The following is a 20,825-nucleotide window of genomic DNA, read 5'->3' on the forward strand; positions in this document are numbered from 1 at the left end:
TGGCCTTTAGACCTGGGCTCTCCCTCTCACATAGCGTTCCTAGGAGACCCTGTGGCTCCTCCGGTTTCCTTCCCCAGAGCAAAGGTGCTGGGTGCAGAGCCATTCCCACCCTACAAGGCAAAACCCTTCCTCCACCTCCACCCCTCCAGCCTTCCTTGAGGCTGCAGGCTGCAAGCTCTGCCAAGGGAGGCTGGCAGCCAGTAGAGGGCAGCACACATCAGGCATACCCACCAGCCACCCTGGAGGACTTGGAGGGACACAGTGCAGCCCAGAAGTCCGGGGCTCAGAGAGCATGCGCCCCAACTGCTGTAGGCCTGCTTGCCCTGCCTCCTCCTGCTAATTTTGATGACAGCTTACCCTCAGATCTCTAGGGCTTGGCACCACTAACTCGTCGCAGGGTGTCCTTCATTTCTAGGTTTGTTCTCTCCCAGACCTTAAGCCCCACTCAATGGCAGGCTGGGGCCTTGAGACCACAGCCAGTCCCTCCTTCTCAGGCCAGGTGACTCCATGGCTCTGAGCTCAGGAGCTGTGCCTGCAGCTCCACCCTCACCAGAGGGTGAGTCTTTTGAGTGCGAAAGCCTGTGGGAGCAAAATAGGACCAGGAGTAGAAACAGGAAGAGGGTCCACTGCGGCCCAGCTTTCCCCTACAGGGCTGCAGGCTGCTGTCCCCATTCTCCGGTCCCATCCCCTCCCCTCCCGAGGGACTGCAGAGCTGCTCCTGCTCAGGTCTCCCTTTCCTCCTCCCCTTTTATCCGAAACTGGCACCAAGTGAGGTCCTGTCCTCTGATCCTTCATCACTGAGATTCCTATTCCCAAGTCAGTGACCTTCCAGACCTTCGACCCCTGCCCCAAACCTCCCCCCACAACATCCCCACCTGGTGGGGCCACCTTTGAAGGGAGCGGGTAGCCAGGTTCTCGCATGGGCAACAGGAGCCACTTAATGCCACGTCCAAACCCTGGGCCACCCATCCTCCAGCCCTGATCCCAGCAGGCTGAAGGCATGGGACCTGTGCTGCCCCGCAGAGCGTCCTAGCAGCCAGGGAGTCCCCAGTCACCCCTGGTGACCAAGTCCCTTCCTGAAAGGCACTGGAATCAAATCTACAATCTAAACCTTTTGTCTCATCAACACGGGGGCCGCTGTTGGGCTTGATACAAATGTAAGCCAGACAGGGAACGGGGTCTTTCTCTGTTCTTCTGTCTTTGAGGGGTTAGAGGCTACAGTGTTTCCTGTTGGTGATTTTGTTTGTTGCTTTTTTTTCTTTTGCTAATTTTGTCCCACCCCATAAGCTGTGCTAACTAGAGGCAGGGAGCTGAGCCCAGAGGAGCACAGGATTGCTGCGTTGGGCCACCACCCCTACCCTCTCTCCCCCTGCCCCAGCTGTTTCCTCTGGGTCCCACTTCAGAGTGGGGAAGGAAAGGGGAGGGAGGAGTTTCTCACTGCACCAGGAGGCCCTGCTCCTAGGCCTGGAGCTCTGAGCTCCAGCAGGCTCTGCCAGGCCCATACAGACAGCACCCACAACCAGAGTGCAAGCCTTCCACTCGGCTCTGAAGGCTTAATGTCTACCCTGACTGCTCCAGTGGGGATCTGAGCAGGCTCCATGTGGAAATGCCCACAAAACATGTGCAACCCTCCAGTCCATTAGTGGGAAATCATGGCCTTTAGGAGTGGAACCCTCCCTGCCACGGCCGCTCCCTGGGAGGGGCCACCTCTGCAGACCACAGCTTCCCGTGGATGGAAGTTTTCCCTCTGACTCCAGGGCTCTCCAGAGACAAGACGCCAGCGCTCTCAGCTCTTCCCTGCTCCCACCTCCCAGGCCTATCTCCTGCCCTGCTTCAGAACTGGACACCCCTGCAGGGGTCCCAGCTCTGATTCCCAAGGCCCTGCCCCTCTTTTGCTGAGCTATGTTGGCTGGTGGGTATGTCCCCTCACCCCTGCTTCAACAGCTCCGCCCTCAGGGTCCTGGTTAAGTGGGTCCCCTTGTCCCTGGAAGGTGGAGGGGGCGATGCGGAGAGCAGAGGGGCGAGGGCAGGTGGACACAGCAGCAGCAGGGTCAGAAGAGGGTGGCAGCCTCTCAGACTACAGCCGAGGAGGAAGATGGGGACGACGAGGAGGCTGCAGAAGAGGACGGCGAGGAGGGGCTGTTCCAGAACAGCCACCGCCGCTTGGGCTGCCGTTTCAGGTGGAGATAGTCCTCTTTCTCACGCTCCTTCCGGGCCCGCTGATAGTGATCTTCCTCCTTCAGGTACCACACAGGTGGCCACCGGTGCTTCTCAAAGTACTCCTGGTTTTCTGGAGCAGAACGCACGGGGCTTGGTGAGAAGGCAGGCCGGAAAAGGGGCTAGAGGAGCACTGGGATGCAGAGGTGCCCAGGGACACCCTCCCCCCTCCTGATGCCTCGGGGACCTGCAGCCTTCTGTCAGCGAGGAGCACACCCTAGCCCCGGGGGCCCCAAGGCTAAGCCTCTGCCTTCACAGAGTCCCCAGTCTGGCTGCAGAGCTCCCTAAAGAAAGTCCCCTGGGAAGGTCTCAGGGGGAGACAGAGGATGAGGTTGGGGGCAGATGTGCAAGGCTGAGGCCAGGCTGAGGCTGCGGTGGGCAGCCTCTGCTCGAGCTGAGGTTCTGAGCAGAAGGAGAGAAGGGGCTTCAGGAGAGCAGGAGGGTTGGACCAGGAGGGCGAGGCTGAAGGATCTGGAGAGATAGGGAAAGGCGTGGGGGGCCACAGGCGGAAGTTTGGAACCAGGGGAGTGAAATGATTGGGCTGTGCTTTAGAAAGGAAACGCTAGAAGGTTGGAAGGGAGGAAATGGGAGAGAACAGGCAGGGCACACAACAACCGGGAAGCAGGGAGGAGGGTGCCCAGTGATGACCTCAGGGACACTGAGTGGCAGAAACTCTGGATGCCAGAGACATCTCTCCCTGGTGCCCTTGAGCTTCCGTTGAGGCCCAGGACCTGACACATCAATCAAGCAGAGGCAGAGTCCCCGGGACCTCAGAGGCTGCCGGGATCTGGGTGTCTAGGCTGTGACTGGTGCCCAGGCCAAGGCTGTGAAACTGTGTGGCAGGTCATGAGCAACATTCAAAACAATTTATGTTTTTCTGTCATAATATAAAATTTTAGCCCTGGCTGGTATGGCTCAGTGGATTGATTGAGTGCCAGCCTGCAAACCAAAGGGTAGCCAGTTTGATTCCCAGTCAGGGCACATGCCTGGAATGCAGGCCAGGTCCCCAGTGGGGGGGCATGAGAGAGGCAGCCACACACTGATGTTTCTCTCCTTCTATTTCTCCTTCCCTTCTCCTCTCAATGAGCAAAAATCTTAAAAAAATAATAGAACTGTAGTTCCTACTGTGGAGTCTTGCCCAAAAAGTCTGAAAAAATAACTGTCGTCCAACACTCTCTTTCTACCTAGGAGAGACAGAAGCCCAGAGAGGTGGAGGGAGCTGCAACAGGTCCCCAGACACTCTGCCCGCCACACGGGCACTGTGCTTGAGCGCCTCTGCCTGGCTGGACGCGGCTCTGCAGGCCTCTTCCCAGCTGCAAGGCCAAGCTGGGCCCAAGGATCTTAGGCAGCTGCCCTGGGGTCAGCTTGGAGATTTGGCCCCAAGTGGAGGACCCTTGGGTTTGAAGAGGGGGATCGGCAGGTCCTGCTGGGATGCTCACCTGGGGACATGGCCTTCATGTCTCGGGGGAACTTGCGGCACACGTTGTTGTAGTTGGTGCAGATGTGGTGGAGACACCAGTCCGCCAACTGGTATGCGCAGTGGAACTGGGGAGACGTGGACGGGCAGGTCAGCACAGGCAGCTACAGTTGCTGTCACAGCTGAAGCTTCATGGGACTGGCTCTCGGCACTGTTGCTGCCACTACCCGAGCCTCTGTCTTGTGCCAGCATCCAAGGGAGTCCCTAGGCCTCCGTGGTGGCCTCCTTCAGTGCCCACCCTCCTCAGATCTTACCCCAGGGGCGGTTCTTCTTTTCCCCTGAGGGGCCGAAGCAGTCTGCTCTCAGGTGCTGACAACCAGGCTCAGAGCCAATTTCCCTGGGTGTTTGCAAGACTCGCATCTGCCATACATACCTCCCTCAACTAATCCTTTAGTGGTAGAATCTCTGACACCCTCAGGGCTGGTGTGGGAGATTTTCCTGTGTGTACAGGAATTAGGAGGCAGCCAATTAATTTTGGATGGGGAGTCTTCAGTGTTCCTTAAATGACCTCAGGCAGGCAGCCACCCTGCCTATCCAGGAGACTGGGGCTGTCCCCCACCCGCCCCCGCCCTGGGGGTGCCTGAATCTCAGTCCTTCTGCCCCCACCCTCTTTGAGGCCAGCCCCTCCTTTGGGTGTGTAGGGTGTATCCTCTGGCCTGGAGGCTAAGAGGGACTCTACTCAACCAGGAAACGGAGTCTGACATGGGGTCTCCTTCCCTCCCACCACCTCACCACCCCTCCCCAGCTGTGGCCAGTAGGCAGAGCCCAGATTTGAAACTGGAGGAGAGGTCCTTTCCCCTGCCATCCTACCTGANTTAAATGACCTCAGGCAGGCAGCCACCCTGCCTATCCAGGAGACTGGGGCTGTCCCCCACCCGCCCCCGCCCTGGGGGTGCCTGAATCTCAGTCCTTCTGCCCCCACCCTCTTTGAGGCCAGCCCCTCCTTTGGGTGTGTAGGGTGTATCCCCTGGCCTGGAGGCTAAGAGGGACTCTACTCAACCAGGAAACGGGAGTCTGACATGGGGTCTCCTTCCCACCCACCACCTCACCACCCCTCCCCAGCTGTGGCCGGTAGGCAGAGCCCAGAGTTGAAACTGGAGGAGAGGTCCTTTCCCCTGCCATCCTACCTGAGCCAGTTCCAGGAACACAAGGACGTCCCCATCGATGTCCACCATCATCTGAGTTGCCTCCATCAGCCCGGTCACTGTGTACTGCTCTGTGACACACACAGCCAGGAATCAGTGGAGGAACCATGTATGTGGATGTGTGTGCACCTATCCCCCCAGCAAGAACCTACTGTAGAGCAAAGAGAGGCCAAGGCCAAGGCCAAGTCCTAACAGGCCCAGGAAAGACCACAGGTGATTTAAGTCTGCTCCCACCAGTGATGAAACTGGCGGGAAAGCAAGACTTCCCCAGTGAGGTAGGGTGGGAAGTGAAGGAGAACGTTAGTATCGTCTAAGGGGATTTTACGAGACTCTCAAGCTACACGCGGGACCAAATCTCCTGAGACGCAGGAAGACAGCCCGACGCAGCCAGCGCGGTGAGCCGCTGACGCCGCCAGGGGAGGGTATAAAGCCTGGGTGTGCTGAGAACTCTGACTTAGCACTACGGATGAGACCTAGTTGTTTGTATTAATTCACACCTATAACAAATTGTGTGCTCACGTTGCATTTTAAGTTAAAGTGTTTATACTGAAGTAAACACTTTTCATCCTGAATTTTAACAGTATCAGTATCAACTCCTGTGGTATTTTATATTTTAAAATATAAATATATTTCCCAGCTTAGTCCACGGGAAAGGCCTCGCCAGAACAGCCGTCGCACTGCTAGGCGCACTCCCGGCTGCCAGAGACCAGGACTCCGGAGAGAGACGGCCGAGTGCAGGTCAGGGGCAGGGCACGAACAAGATGAACCTGGGACATCTTGTCACTCCATAGGACCAGAAACACAGACACCGGAGCCGACCTGAAGAGACGTCTACGGATTAAAGGTTCAATGAGTATTTCAGCTTCAATAAGGATAACCACAAATGCCTGAAATGGACTGAATTCAAGTCTGAGGGTTCATGATAATACTTAAAAAAAAACCCAGCCAACTAATTGTTCACCCTCTAAGGATGACAGGACACCGATTTATCTTGAAATCCGGTAAATGACAGGAAAGACTCAAGCGTTCACCTGCCTTTCCTACATGAAGTACACCACTGCTTAACTGAACAGCGGGAAAGGGGAGATTTTTCTCTTTTTAGAAGTATTCCAGCAGGTAAGGAACGACTGAGTTGCAGTATTACCACTTCGCAACACCCAATAAATTCATGGGTCCAGGCAATGACACCATGAGAAGAGAGAAAAGCAGACACTCCACGCTTCTGGATGCAAACAAACACCGGTGACGTAGTCGTCTCGCCGAAACGAAGCTGACTGGGAATGAGGTTTAGCCCGACAGCCAGATCCCAGGGAACACGGCGCACTACAGGGGTGCAATAAGCTGAAGTCTGGATTTTCTAAAATAGATGGGTGGTTTCTTTCCAACAAACAACCGCAAGGGGAAAAATGTTTTAACAAACAAGGTGCCCTTAGATCAGGGGTGTCAAACTCATTTTCACCAGGGGTCACATGAGCTTCACGGTTGCCTTCGAAGGGCCGAGTGTGATTTTAGGACTGTATAAATGTAACTACTCCTTAACTATTAACAAGTCGAAATTACATTCTTCCCTATGAAAGTAACCACAAGGCTGATATGGCCCCCAGTGAAAATAGTTTGATTACCTCTTAGATGAAAAGAAACTCAAAAGGTATAGAACAAATAGCTCTGGCCAGCGTGGCTCAGTTGGTTGGTCATCATCCTAAAAAGCTAAAGGTCACCAGTTCAATTCCCAATCAGGGCCTATGTCTGGGCTGCAGGTTTGGTTCCATACTGGGGCATGTAGGAGAGGCAACTGGTCGATGTTTCTCTCCACCTCTAAAATAAATAAATAAATTCTTTTTTTTTTAAGATTTTATTCATTCATCTTCAGAGGGGAAGGGAAGGAGAGAAGGAGAGAAACATCAATGTATGGTTGCCTCTTGTCAGGAACCAGCCTGCAACCCAGGCATGTGCCCTGACTGGGAATCGAACCGCGATTGTGTGGTTCACAGGCCTGTGCTCAATCCACTGAGCTACACCAGCCAGGGCAAATAAATAAATTCTTTAAAAAAGTATATAAAGAATAACACCATGCTATAGTGTTCCAAACAAGGAAGTGGTGTCATAATAAGCACCCCTCAAAAGAGTAAGAGGCAGAGTGGCAACTCTGGGAGGAGGGGAGGTGGTGACTGGGAAGGGCAGGTGGGGGGCTGCTGGTGCGTTCGGGAGGTTCTAGCTCCTGACATGATCATTCCGCTTCCTAACAATTCGTTAAGCTGAACATATGTATATTTGTTATATTTAACAACAAAGTTTTAGGCTTGAATTTATAACCACAGAAAGCACATCTCGCCGAACACAAAGCACACCAACTATAGCACACCCAGCATTTCCCTGCTGGTCCTGGAGGAGGTACACGCAACACATTTTGGCACCTGTGTTCTGGCGTGCAGAGACCATTTCATGGGAGAAGTCATTCAATGTTGCTTCCTATGAGCCTTTTTGTGTATCAGGGCCATTTAAGATTTTTAGTGGCTACCTCATGAAAATTATCCATGTGCGCTTAACCAATAGTGCCTATTTGACTTGCCTGATTGCCTGCCTGATGGCATAGACTTATAGAGCACCTTCACACACGTTCTTCCTCGAGCCATTTCTAAAGCTGAATTTGACTCTTGGTCTAAGAGTTCGGGGAACTTTATGTACTCAGGGCAGATGCACACGTCTCACGGACAGCAGGGGTGACGCACTGCCACGGCTGTGACCTTCAGAAGCCTCTCTCCTGCTCCTGCCCTAACACCTGCTGTGCCCTCAGCTGGGGCCCCTGGATGCCCTCTGCAGGCTCAGCCCTTAGCATTCGGTTCTGATCACTGATTTCTGCCTTCTTCCTATGACCAAGCCCCACCTTGTAACCATTTCTCATCATAACACTGATGTTTCCCTCATAGCTGAGTCCCCAGCTTGATCATCTGCCCAAGGGCCCAGCAGCTCTGACACTGAACTCAGCCCAGTATCACAGGCCCTGCTCTCTGCCTGACCACAGACCCGACCCTGATACCAACACCAGCACAGGTGCCAACGCCAACGCATGCAAATACACTTCCAATACCATCAGCAGCCATCTGTCAGCCTGTATTACTGACTCCAGACCCTCTCGGCCCCTGGAACCTGAGCAGCCTGCCTTCCTTCCTGCCTCCATCCCCGCCCCACCCAAAGGCCCCTAAGGCTGGTCCCTTCTCAAAGTGAACTCCAGCTCCCACAATCTGTTCAAGAAATTGGGAGTGGCAGGTCAGTGTTCACTGTCTGTTTCTGGAAGAAGGAAGAGAAAATGAAAGTGGGAGAAGAGGAGGAGGAAGAGAAAAGGGAAAAGAAGAAGAAAAAGGAAAGCAACACAGAACAACAAATAAAGCAGATTTACATGAAGAAACAGAACAAAAAAGGAAAGGGAGGAGGAGGAAGACCAAAGTGTAGACACATGAATCGCATTCTGTTCTTTCTGACTTCTTAGGCTTGCCTGGGCCAAGAAGCCACGCTCACAGGAACGCCAGGCATTATGAGCACCTGGAGACCACTCTGCTGGGCCATAATCACTCTGGGGACGGCCTAGTGGTGACTCCACCAAGCATCTTTCTCACACACACTTGTTCACCTCTGTGTCCTCACCCAACCTCAATACCCATCCACATGCTCACCCTACATAGATGGGTCCCTTGGTGCTGGCAGTGAGAGAAATGACCTCTCCTGGGGCTCCCCTGACTTCTCCCCCCGGGAGGTCTGAGCGCTCCGGTTAGTTACCTGTGAGGGCAACCAGGTGTGGCAGGCAGAGGCGGTTAGCCAGGATGATGAGCTTCATGTCGTCCAGGTCGGGGCTGGAAGTGAACATGCCAGTATACAGGTACTCCAGCACGGCCCGCATGCAGCTCTTGCTCGTGTGAGGGAACACCACCTGTGGGGACAGCAGCCTGCAATGAGGTCGCCTTAGAGAAGGGTCACTCAGCTCCGAGACCCTCAGAAAGCCCACAGGGCCCGCAGAGCTGTCCCCATTCCCAATCAGGCAGCCACCCCTGTGCTGCCCCTGTACCTGCTGAGGAAAAGTCCCCCAAAGGCCTGTCTCCCGGAGCAACAACCTGGGCTACGCCCATTGGTTGGCAGCAGCTCTCAGAGCCTTTAAAAAGACCTGGGTTCTCACTGGCGTCCTTCCAAAGCTGTTCCGGTAGAGAGGGGGCTTGAAGGAGTCCTTCAGGTCCCTGAACCTACACCCCGACCCCGCCTGGCCCTGCAGGGACTGGCACAAATGGGCTACAGAACAAGCAAGCCAACTTCGGCTGGCTCCTGGAAGCTGCTACCAGGGGCCTCAGGGACCTCCTTGGAGCAGCGCTGCTACAAAGCTGCTTTCTCATTAGCCACAAGTCTCTCAGGCTGCACTGGGAGTCAGGTAGAGCTCTGAGCTGCTTCTATGGTGCTGGGAAGTGCGCAGGGCTGGCAAGCCCCTGGGGCTCCGCAGAGTCCCTAGTCTCCCACTTCAAGGATCAGAGACCAACCCAAATCTCAAGCCTTCACTTAGCCTTTCTTCCGGAAGGGCTTCCTTCCCAGAAATTCTAGGACATCCCTGTCCGGTGACACGGGGACTATGCTGCATTGTTCCTAGTCCAGTCTTTCATTCAGCACGCACTGAGGGGCTGGCGCTGGTGGAGAAGGCACTTGGCAAAAGTAAAGACCTAGTCTCTGCACTCAAGACACCACAGGCCAGCTGGGCGAACCGCATGTGGACACCCGGCACTTCAAGCAGCTGCACAAAATAGTGCCCTGCCGGCTGCAAGGCCGAGTGATGGGCAATTCACGCTACAGAAGTTCAGAGAACAAGGAGCACACCACGGGCTCAGCCTAGGTCTCTCTGCTTAGCTGGCAGGATGCAAGGGAAAGAACAGACTTCAGAGAGTGTGTCTACGGACACAGTGAGAAGCCCCTTCCAGCTCTGCTGCCACTCTCTGTGCCTGAGGGCAGCTGGAGTGGCTGTCGGGAAAGGGAAAGGTGACCACATGAAGCATTTCTTTTTATTTTCTGTATTGTGATGCTTTGACCTCTGTTGGCTTGCTCACCCAGAGGGTCCTGCTCTCCCAGGGCTAGCCAACTGCTAGAGATGGTAAAGAAACCCCCAAGAGAGAGCACACCTCTGGCACGCAAACCAGCCAGTCCGGAATCCCCGCCCCCACCACTTCCTTCATCAGCTCTCACGCCTAGTCACTGTTCCCCTGCCCCAATTACCCCAGGCGCTGGGCGACTAAGGGCAGGGCCTGTGCCCCAGAGCCCGCTGAACTTATTCAAACCAGCCAATCTGAAACCTTACCCTGCCTCATACTCCCCTTCCTTCCCAAGGAGCCACACTAAAGGCTGTTACCCACAGCTCTCCCTGCGCCCTGTCTCTGGTCCCACCCCACCCTGGTGCCTCCGCCTGCGCTCCCCACACCCTCACTGTGGGTGTCCTAGCTTATTAGATCTCGGGGTATAAACAGGTGCCTTTCAACGGCAATCTCCTCCTGATCCGTTGTCATGCTCACCATGCCTCAGTGACGGATTCAGCCTGGGACACAGTGAGCTTTTTTCTATGTTTTGCCTGTGTCAGGGAGAAAGCAAGGTACAATGTAGAGAGCCAAGGAATCAGAGGTCCTAAGTTCAAGCCCTAGCCTCTCCTTCCTACTTATACAACAATGCACGAGTCATTAGCTTCTCAGGGCCTCACTTCCTTCATGTATGAAGTGGGAACACTGAGCCCTGTCCGGGAGTCACAGGTGAGGTGACAGGAGATACTGTACTGAAAGCGCTTTCCCAACTGTTGGGTTAAGCCGTCACTCTGATCCCCAGTCCTGGTGTACTGTACAACCCTCGGCTCCGGAACCACCCCCTAAACCTCCCTGCAGCCCACCACTCTCTGGTTAGCAGCCAGTGAGTGCTGAAGAAGGCACCGTGAAATGGCAGATGATGCCTCGGATGCAAAGAGTGCAGATCTCTTTCCCTGTCCCCTACCCCGCCTCACCTCTCTGGTGGAACTCTCCACAAAGGGCCCCCCAAACATGGCAGCCATCCAGTCACAGCTAGAAATCAACAGGGGTTTGTGGGCGCTGATGGTGCCGTCATCCAGGATGAAGGTCACATCTGTCCAGGAGGAGATGAGGCATCACGTGAGGACGTGGTGAGAGGAGGTGGGACCACCCCCCAAGGGTCGACGACGCACCCAGGCAGCATGCTGCGCTCCAAAGCCCCAAGCTGGGGAACACGCTGGGATGCTCTCTCAGGCTCCAGGCGGAGCCAACACACCTCCAGGACGCCAGCAGCCACGTGCTCATCGGACCAACCTGGGCTCCTCCCGAGGCTGCAGGGACGGTATGGCCCTGCCTTCCCGCTGAGTCCCTAACTAAGCACACTGCCTACCTGAGAAGGTGCCCTTAGCCAAGCACTCCTTAACCCGGTTGGTCCGGCGGACGTGGAAGGCCTTGGTGATCTCCTGGTTCATGAAGGCCTCGTTGTTGAGGATGTTGGCCACCATCATGCGGAGGTCAAAGACCTCGAGCAGCTCCGCGATGTGAGCAATGTGCATGAGGTCCCGCTCCTTCTCGTCCAGCTCCCCAGTGTACAGGTACTTGAGAACGGCCCGGAAGGGCCCTGGCTGGATGGAATTGTCCATTTTTACCACCACCATCAGCCTGGATTTGTAGGTCAGTGGATCTTCTGCCATCTCCTCCTGGATGCTTACGAAAGCTCGGCTCCAGGAAGACAGCACGCGACCCCTCCCGGGCAGATACCCGGTGCCATTGCCCCGCAAGATGCCATCGCTGGTTGAGGCCCGGAGCCCAGCCGGGCCGGAGCCTCCGCCGTCCTCCACACTCTCGCACACGTCAAAGCTGGCGGCGCGAAGCAGAAAGTCCCTGCCGTGGTGGTGGTGGTGGTGGTGGTGTTGATCAGGGTGAGCCCGGTGGTCCTCTGGGCGGGAGACCCCTGGCCCTGAGGGGCCCCCCAGCTCTCCCTCACTCAGGTCCATGAGGAACAGGTCATAGAACTTGGAGGAGGAGGTGGAGAGGTAGATCTTGTGGGCAAAGATGCGCACCCGCTCCTGCAGCACCAGGATGACGTCCGCGCACAGCGGGTCCTCCAGGAGGTGGGCGGGGCACTCCTCACTGCTGGAGGGGGGTTCGGGCACCACGATGATGGGGGGAGGGGGCTTGGGAGGCAGGAAGGGTGCCTGCAGCAGGGGCCGCTGCACGTTGCGAAGGTGAGACTTCCAGAACTGCAGGTGGCGGCGGGAGATGAGTGCCGCACGGATGGCATTGTCAAAGACGTCCTTGATGCCGAACTGGGCCACCACGCTGGTCTCGTAGTAGGGGATGCCCAGCTCCTTGGCCACCTCCCGACCCTTCTCCGGGGGAAGGATCTCATTGGGCTTGATGGGCCTGGACATTCAAGGGGGCAAAGCAATGTTACGTCGCTGGGGAGAACAGGGGCAGGGAGAGGCAGCTCGCTAGGGCCTGCCGTTCCTCACTGGACGGGGGGTGAGGGGCCTATGTCCCACTCCTGCCCTGCTCAATCCCAGTGAATCTCTGCCCTTTCTTCTCTGTCTGACTAAATCCTACCAGTCCTTCAAGGCCTGCCTCCAACCCCCTCTTCTTCCAGGAAGCCTTCCGTATCTGTCAGCCCCTGGTGATTTCTCCAGCTCAGAGCAGTGTTAGCACTAACTAGCTCTCTCTCTGGTAGTCAACATGCAACTTTACACATTGGTTGCTAACATGTTCTCCTATGAAGTTTATCTCCCAGCAAGATTCTAAACCCCTTCCATGCAAAGGCTGCCTCTCTCCTCTCCTCATGCTGCTTAGTCCACCAAGCCGACACAGTGTGTAACAAGAATGAACAGAAAAACAAATGGATAAGACAGGTGGCAGGAATAAAAGACCAAACACTCTTATTGATTCTCTATGTGGACTTGCTTCAAAGGGAGGGAGAGGTGTAAGGCTGCGGGGTACTCCCTCAGGGCTGAGCAGGGGGCCAGGGAGACACATGTCCCTCCCTCTGCCTTCCCCCTTGTCCCTTCCTAAGCACCAGCTTCGCTACCTAGCCAAGGGTCGCCTGGCCCTATTGACGGCCTCCAGGTCAGCGTAGCGCAGGTCCAGCTGGCAGCCCACCAGGATGACAGGTGCTCGGGGGCAGAAGTGCTTGATCTCTGGGTACCACATGGTCTTGACATGGTGGAGAGAATTAGGGTTGGCAATGGAGAAGCACAGGACCACCACGTCGGACCTGGGGGTGGGAGAGTGACGTTAGGTGCGGAGAGAGCTAGCAGTAGGTTACTTGCCCCTGGAAGAGGGAGAAGGGGCATACACACGCCACCCGTACATGATGGCCCCACACCTTGTGTGCCTCTAATTCAGCATCTTAGAGCCTCGAAAGACTCTCGTTTCGACCTCCTGGCTACCCCGTTAGCAACGACCATTTTTACTATCCTGAGGCTGAGAAAAGTCATCTTGGAACCGTTCTCCTAACTGCCCAAAGTCACAGAGCTACTGGGCTGCGGAGCGAGGACTGAACCAGGCCTCCTGACTCCAAACCCGCTCCTCACACCGCCCGCCGCCTGCCCCGGAGGATCCGCCTCCCCTGGCTGCTCCACTCCTTCCCGCCCATCTACACGTCTCAGAGGTGCTCTGTGCCTGGGGAAAGCAGGGAACACCCACGCCTCGGCTCCCTTCGGCATCAGAGTCTTCCCTACCTGCCATAAGCAAAGCGACGGTCTTTGTGGTGGTCTCCAAAGGTGTCCCAGAGGCGCAGGGAGACGCTGACATCATCTACCACATCCCGGGAGCGTTCCAGAACCTGCGGGGGCAGGGACAGCGCATCAGAACTCAAAGGCAGGCGTCCCTGGGGCCCCTGCATGTCAGCTCAGGGTGGTGCCAGCTCACGGCCAAGGATCCCAGGCAGCATGGGGAGTGGAGGGACAGAGTTAGCACAGGCTTCTGTCCAGGTGCCTTTGCCATAGACTCAGTAATAAGGGCATCCTCCAAGCTGGCCAGGAGGAAGGAGACTCTGAAAGGGCAGCTGGGCATGGGTGTGGAAGGGATTCCTCAGGGAGCCTGCCCTTGTTTCCAGCTTTACCTGCAGACCACCTGTTTACCAGCCTCTGACCTTCTGGAATCAGCCAGCAGATCCTTCCCTTCTCTCAGCTCTCATCTCTCCAAATCCCCAGCCCCACCGGCTAGTGCTCCCCATGACAGGGGCTGGGACTGCACAAGACACTGTTCCCCAGGCATCAGGTGAGCCATGCAAACCCCCCCTCCCATGGGGCAGGCTCCCCTCAGCCCTCTCCCCAAGGGCTCCTTCCTCTTCAGCGGCCCCACCCTACTCCCAGGGGGCTACGGGAGCACAGGCCAGGGTTGGAAACACCAAGCAAAGGATTGGAAAGAAGCCCAGAGATATGGTATGGGCCCCAGCCCAGTGGCCTTGCCACCTTACCTCCTGGCACACCCGATACTGGTCGATGGCCCAAACCGTGGGCACATGGGTGGCAAGCAGCTGGTACTGGGTGAGGGTGGCATTGCAGGCCCGCGCACAGATGAGCCTGGTCTTGCCCACAGCGTTGTCCCCCACCACAACGCACTTGATGGTCTCTACGTTTGGTCTTTCATAATCCATGTCAGAATCCATTAATTGGGACCTGAGGGAGAGGAGAGAAATAGTCAAGACGGCCAGCACACCAGCTCCCAGAGGGTGAGGGCCAGCGGCTCTCCGCTTCCAGCATTTGAGCAAAGGGAAGGGGAAGGGAATGGGCAGCTTTCTGGGCAGCAGCTCTGCGGGGTAGCCTGTGCACCAGATGAACCACTTGTCTCCCTACGGTTGCCACCAGCCTCCAACCGGGCTTCTGGGCAGAGGGGGCAGAGGCCCGTGACAGAACCGCAGGTGGAGCCCACTGCCCGGGGCCGGTCCCCTCTTCCCCAGGAAGAGGAGCGTCTGCCCAGGAAGCTCACTCATCAGCCACTCTCCTCCCACCAGCAGGGCTGTGGCAGCAGAACAAACAGCTGAGAGAAGCAGAGTTGGGGCCAGGTCCCCACCCCTTCCCAGCATGCCTGAGGGCAGGGCCACTTTAAAATTTCATGGACCTGTCAGAGCTGGGAGGCATCTCTCCTGGCCTCCACCTTCACCCCCGTCCATCTCCAGGGGAGGATTTCCAAGCCCCCAACCCCCTTTATGGAGATGCCAGAGTTTTCTTCCCAGACTCTGGGTGGAGAGGCTTCTGGGTGCACCTGAGCAGCCCACCAGCTTCCCCTCCCGCCTCTGGGTCTGTCATGTGGCCTGTGTGGCAGGCTCACTCAGCTGCAGGCCCAGGTTGGAGGGAGAGGTGGGGGTAACTGTGGGCCTTGCCACCCCCTGCCCAGGCCTGCCCTCCCAGCATCCTGCGGCAAGCCTCGGGGACAGCCAGCCAGACCGCTGTCTGCACCTGCCATTCCTAGGGAGGAGGACTGTCGGGCCGGCAGCCCCCAGACACCTGACACTCCTAGAAGGACACTCCCCAAAGTGGCTGGGAGGGGAATGGCGTTGCTGGGGGGAAGGAGCACCAGGTCAGAAGCAGGCCTGTGTTTCTGGGCAAACGCTTGCCTCAGTTTCCTTCTGTGCTGGGCATAGAGAAAGTGGTATGTCCACTCCTGGAAGGATGGCTCAAATGAACAAAGAGAAGGACCTTCTGTATAATCCAATGTCATGTCAGTGTTTAAAAATCTGTCACGGGGAGGACCCTTGGCTTGATGGGGCTTTTGCTGGCAGCCCCCACGCTGGCATCCACCCTCTTAGAAGCTGGGGCAAGGCAGGCGTTATTAGAAGGCATTATTATCAGACCTTTGTTCGTCAGGGTCATTGGCCTGCCCCCGCTCACATGTGCTATGTGCATGAAGTCCAGTGGGGGCTGCAGCAACCTGGAGAAATCCTTCCTAGGCCAAGGAAAGAGACGCCCTGGAGGCTGCCCAGGTGCCCTCACTGCTGACCCATCCAGCCTGCAAGCCAGGCCACCAGCAGCAGCGGCAGCTCCATTCCTGCCGGGCTGTAACTGGATGCCAGCATGCAGGAATGCGGAGCTAAAATATCCAAGTAACGATGGCAACTGGGATTTGCGCAAGTGGATGCATCTCAGCAACCTAAGCAAAAAGTGCAGCAAGGACTTCTCAATGAGACAAGTGCCTCCTCCTTGGAATTTTACAGGATCTGGACCTCGAACCACAAGGGTCTCCATGCAGGTGCCCCCCCAGTTTCCAGGGTAACTGTCTGCATCATTCCTCTACCCTTTCCTCTACCCCTCCTCACTCTCCCCAGCAGGCCGCCTTTACTCTAAAACCCACTGGCCACGAAAACTTCTTTCTCAAATTTATATTCTAGTGGCAGGCAGCAGGGGGATGATGGGGAAGAACGGAGAAGGAGCGTCAGTGCCTAGGTCCAGGGGTACCCTGATGGCAGGGAGGATGCCAGAACAGCGGAGCAGTGCTGGCCCAAGATCAGTGAGTCTATGATTAAAATGCTCACGCACAAGTGCGTAAGCAAGGTGATGTGGTTCCATAAGGCGGCACTGCTGCTGTGGCTACCAGCCTCCCAGCAGGTTCTGTTCCTGCTCTTCGTCCAAACTTTATATCAATCCCCTCGAGACTCAATTTCCCCTTTCAAACCACCATGACCATAAAGATCCTCACCATTTGCAATGCAAAGGTGGTGTACTCTTCATAGAAAATAGAATTGAGACTCAGAAGCACTTGAGTTTAAATTATCTTAGGGCCCCTGGATGGTGTGGCTCAGTGGACTGAGTGCTGGCCTGCAAACCAAAAGGTCACCAGTTTGATTCCCAGTCAGGGCACACGCCTGGGCAGTGGGCCAGGTCCCCACTTAGGGGCATGCAAGAGGCAACTGGCAACCAATTGATGTTTCTCTTACACAACAATTATTTCTCTCTCTCTCTCTTTCTGTCTCCCTCCCCCTCTCTCTAAAAATAAATAAAAATTTAAATAGTAAATAAATAAATTGCCTTACACATCCTTAGGAGAACAACACACTATGTAAGTTTAGCCACCAGACATACTGGGTACTGCTCAGACTGGACGGCCCCTCCCCATCTTTCCCCTTCCTCCCAGTTTTCATCATTCTTTCCCTCTCCACCCCTGTCCCAACAGCCTGAGTGGCAAACTTCACTGTCTTATCTAGGAAAGGGCAAATCACTTCACTCCTCTGGGTGTCAGTCTGGCCTTCTGGAAAATGGGTATGAGGGCTTTGAAAGTAAGTCTCTTGAATCTTGGTGAATTTGTGCCAAGACAGTTTGGGCTGAAAGGAGGTCCTTGCCTTCTTACATAATGTGGGATTATATAATGCTAGATTACATACCTATATGTGTAATTATACCACTCTGTAAGGTACAGCCTGGCCCAATTAAGCCAGCAGGACTCTTAGTCTCACCAGCTTGTCTCAAACAAAGACCCTGTACTGGAGATAGTGTGCCAATGCAACAATAACATAATTTTTACTCTAAAATATCGCTATTTTACTGTGTCATTGGTGATGTATGATGTTATAATCCACTCAATGAGCTTCTCAGCTTCCCCTTTCCGTCTGGCACTCTCTCCTTCAATGACTAGACTTTTCAGTACAATTGCCTCATCCCCATGCCTTCTGAGGCTCCTGAGTAACCTCCATAAACCACAGCTTCCTTGCCACCCTGCCCGGGGCATCCCAACCCACAATTCACTCCTCTCCTTTAGTGATCCCAGAGTCACTAGATGTTCCCTCCCCACCCTGCCCCATGATCCTTGTCCCCTCCCTGCTCTCCTATAGCTCTTTGTGCTCAGGACAGACCAAAAAGCAAGATGGGCTCAGATTAGCTACAACCCTCACCAGCTCCCAGTCCCACCCCCATACCCCTACACACACTCTTTAGCAGAGCCCAGAAAAGCCCCCCTTTCCCTCCCACAGCTGATAGGTGGCTTGTTCATCTGTGGCTGCCCCAGTCTGGTTGTCAAGGAAACAGAATCTCCCTGGGAGCCTGGCTTGTCTCCTAGCAACCAATATCCCATACCCCACATCTTACAAAATGCAAAAGGGAGGAATATCCTAAAAATGAAGGTAAAAATAAGGAAGGTTGGGTGGGAAGGATGGGTTAGGGAGAGACGAGCAGAGAGGGTGGCCCTGGAAATTAAAGGAGGATCTCACGAAGTGTCGCCGACAGTGTGATATGGAGGAGGATGGAGAGACGAATTCCCGGGAAGATACAGTGGGCAGCAAGGCCCAAAGAAATCTTGAATGATCATATTAACAAAAATGCAAGCCCAACACGGACTAAGCTTTCTCAGACACTAACAACCGCTAAGCTTTCTCCCAGTAGTTTGCCAGAACTCTGATGCACAGACTGCAATTGAGTTGGGTTGAAAGAAACACCTCTGGAATGTCGAGCAAAATACCCAAAACCCGTTGATTTTTAACGGAAACATTTCAACTACTCCGGACCTTTGTTCCTGACACGTTGCTCTGCACGCACACACAAAATAAAAATAAAATAATTTTAAAGAGGGAAGGGGAAGGCCTCGACACGCCAAGGCAATCAAGTCATCGTCCTTTCCCTAGAAAAATCCAGAGATTAGTGCCCCAACACTTCAGCAGCCTAAACTACAGCTGGGGGAAGAGTCGGAGCTGAGGGGAAGTCAGGAGGGGCGCAGACAGGGCCGGGAGGGCGCGGGAGGGCGCAGGAGGGCGAAGCGGAGCGTTCCCAGAGGCTACCTGCAACCCAGCATAATAGAAATTAATCATTTACTTACACCACTACATGTGACGGGGTGATTTCTAGTGTAAGGAACACATCTCTTCCTGCTAAGCACGTTCATTTTAGTGAAATGTCTGGGGTCACTCCGCGCCTGCAAGTTAGGACGATGCCAGCGCCGCCGAGCTGCTGCTGCTGCTGCTGCTACAGTCTCCGGGCCCGGGCGCGTTAGATCAGAAACTCCGACAAAGCAGCCCAGTTAGGACCGCGGGCCCGGAGCGACCGCGAGCGCGCCACTGCAGCCATCGCCTCTTCCGGATCAGCATCTCCCCGCGCCCCGGGCGCCCAATGTCATGGAGGCGCGCCGGACCCGGGCTGCGCGCAGCCGCTCCGACCTCCGGCTGCTGGGCCGCGCGGTCGCCGCGGGTCCTGGGCTGCGCAGGCTGGAGGCGGCGCTCAGCAGCGAAGACGGGGGCGAGGCCACCACTGCTATGCCCGACCCGCTCCGAAGGCTCTGCAGCCTAGACGCCTAGCGCTGCAGTCCCCAAGACCGCTCGCGACCTCCTTCTTTCATTCACAAAAAAAAGGAAAGGGGGGTTGGGGGAAAAGAGAAAGAGAGAGAGAGAGAGAGAGAAGGGAGGAAAATGGGGGTTGGTGAATCGCACCAAACTGCCGCGTAACAGGCACCGCCCCCCGCGGCGCGCGGTTGGTGGGAAGGGGTCAGGGGCGGGGAAAGAAAGGGATTGGGAGCCCCGGAGCCCCCGCCCCGGCCCCGCCCCTTGGCACCTCTCACACCCTTCTTTTCCCCTCCCAGAGGCACGCGGTGGAGGGGGCATCTTGGCTCACCACCTGTGCGGGCTTGCGTCCCTTTACCTGGCGAGGCGCAAAATCTCGCTGGACTCCCATGGGGTTTGCCCCTTCCCTCCGGGAAGCTGACAAAGAACTCCGAGAGGTACTCTGGTCAACCCTGGAAGGGATGCGGGTTAGGAGAGGGGAACTCGACATTTTTACGCTGTCCCTTAAATCCAGGCCTCCACTACTTGCCCACGGTGGCGGGGGTGGGGGGGTGGGGGGGGCTCGGGAGGGAGACAGCGTTTCCATACAAGCCCTCTGCGTTTCTAACCACGACAACGTGGGAGTTTTCCGGGCGCCGAGGGTCTGCCTCTCTCCAACACCACCCTTCGGCAGCAGCCTGTGCCTCACACTGCCGTGGCCCTTAGTGAGTTTCAGGGTGGGTCGCAGTGCTACCTGCACCTGTTTCCCATCTAAGCTGCCTCTCCCTCTCTCCAGCAGTTTCCACTTCCATTCCACCCCCATCCCCTTGCCATCTGGAGTTCATCAGTAGGCTCTCTCAATGTTCTTCTCTGTTAAATAGGGTGGTTATAAGAGATGACATCTGTAACATGAGTGGTCCTCAAAGGAAGCTTCCATGTGCAAGGCTAGTGATCACAGTAGTCAGCTCAGTCTGGTTTTATCCATCTCGTCGATTACCTCTGGGCATTTTTAAAGCCCGGAGTGACATGCCTTTTACTTAACCCCATCCATCACACCTATAACTTGTGCCCCAAGAATGCAAATCCTCTCTAATACTAGTTTACGCAAAATAGGATTGGGAAGAGAAATCTATTGCCCCTCTCCCCCCTCAAATAAAAGCCAAATAAAAAATAAGTGTTGCATTGTCTGAAGCACGCTCCCCATCTATGAATGCACGTAAGTGGAAGTTGCCCATCCAGGTGTGGGTGATAAATGCGCTTTCTGGCCTGGTCCATATTGTGTAAGTGTCCAAATGGTGAAGGATGCTTCACCCACCTCCTTTTGAACCTACCAGTTGAAGAAGAGGTGGAGGATGAGTGAGGGTATGCTACTTCACATTTGTAGCTAGGACTGACTCTCCATAAAAACATGAAATATTGTCTTGAATACATTCTTAGGAGACAAACTAAGCCATGCACAGGTAAGTTCTTGCCACATATTTGGTGTCAAAGAGCCTCAACCCACCCACTGTGCCAGAAGTCACTTCTTCAAGTTACAGCATGGAGGGAAGGGTAGACAGAGGCTCTTCCGCCGACACCATGTTCCCCTCACCCAGCTCCAGAAGGCCAGACTATTGTCCTCATATGTCCAGGCAGTGGGCACATCCCCAGTACAGCACAGACAGGAATACAGAACTTCCTCCACCCAAAGTCATGGGGTAGAGGCCTGTATCTATGGAGCCAAGGCCTCTGTAGAAAAAGTCAGCTCAGTCTGG

The 20,825-nt window shown here is 55.3% G+C and overlaps 2 protein-coding genes across 2 annotated transcripts in view; one reads left to right on the top strand and one right to left on the bottom strand.

Annotated features, from left to right (window-relative positions):
• Window positions 1–1,105: 1,105 nt before the first annotated feature.
• RHOBTB2 (Rho related BTB domain containing 2) lies at window positions 1,106–19,243 on the bottom strand. Its single transcript, XM_037028620.1, has 10 exons — window positions 18,636–19,243; window positions 14,311–14,512; window positions 13,571–13,674; window positions 12,919–13,104; window positions 11,248–12,263; window positions 10,853–10,971; window positions 8,614–8,764; window positions 4,822–4,910; window positions 3,657–3,762; window positions 1,106–2,290 (listed from the first exon to the last, which is right to left on the bottom strand). The coding sequence occupies exons 2-10, from the start codon at window positions 14,500–14,502 to the stop codon at window positions 2,073–2,075; spliced, it is 2,181 nt and encodes a 726-aa protein (XP_036884515.1). The 5' UTR covers window positions 14,503–14,512; window positions 18,636–19,243; the 3' UTR covers window positions 1,106–2,072.
• The window catches only part of PEBP4 (phosphatidylethanolamine binding protein 4), a 243,977-nt gene continuing 241,917 nt past the window's right edge, over window positions 18,766–20,825 (top strand). The window contains exon 1 of the mRNA XM_037028663.1: window positions 18,766–18,836. The gene's annotated coding sequence lies outside the window, so the exon portion shown is untranslated. The remainder of the gene's footprint in view (window positions 18,837–20,825) is intronic.

The sequence above is a fragment of the Sturnira hondurensis genome, unplaced genomic scaffold (assembly GCF_014824575.4).
Source record: "Sturnira hondurensis isolate 20B ecotype Veracruz unplaced genomic scaffold, ASM1482457v3 Scaffold0020119, whole genome shotgun sequence".
NCBI classification, from domain to species: Eukaryota; Metazoa; Chordata; class Mammalia; order Chiroptera; family Phyllostomidae; genus Sturnira; species Sturnira hondurensis.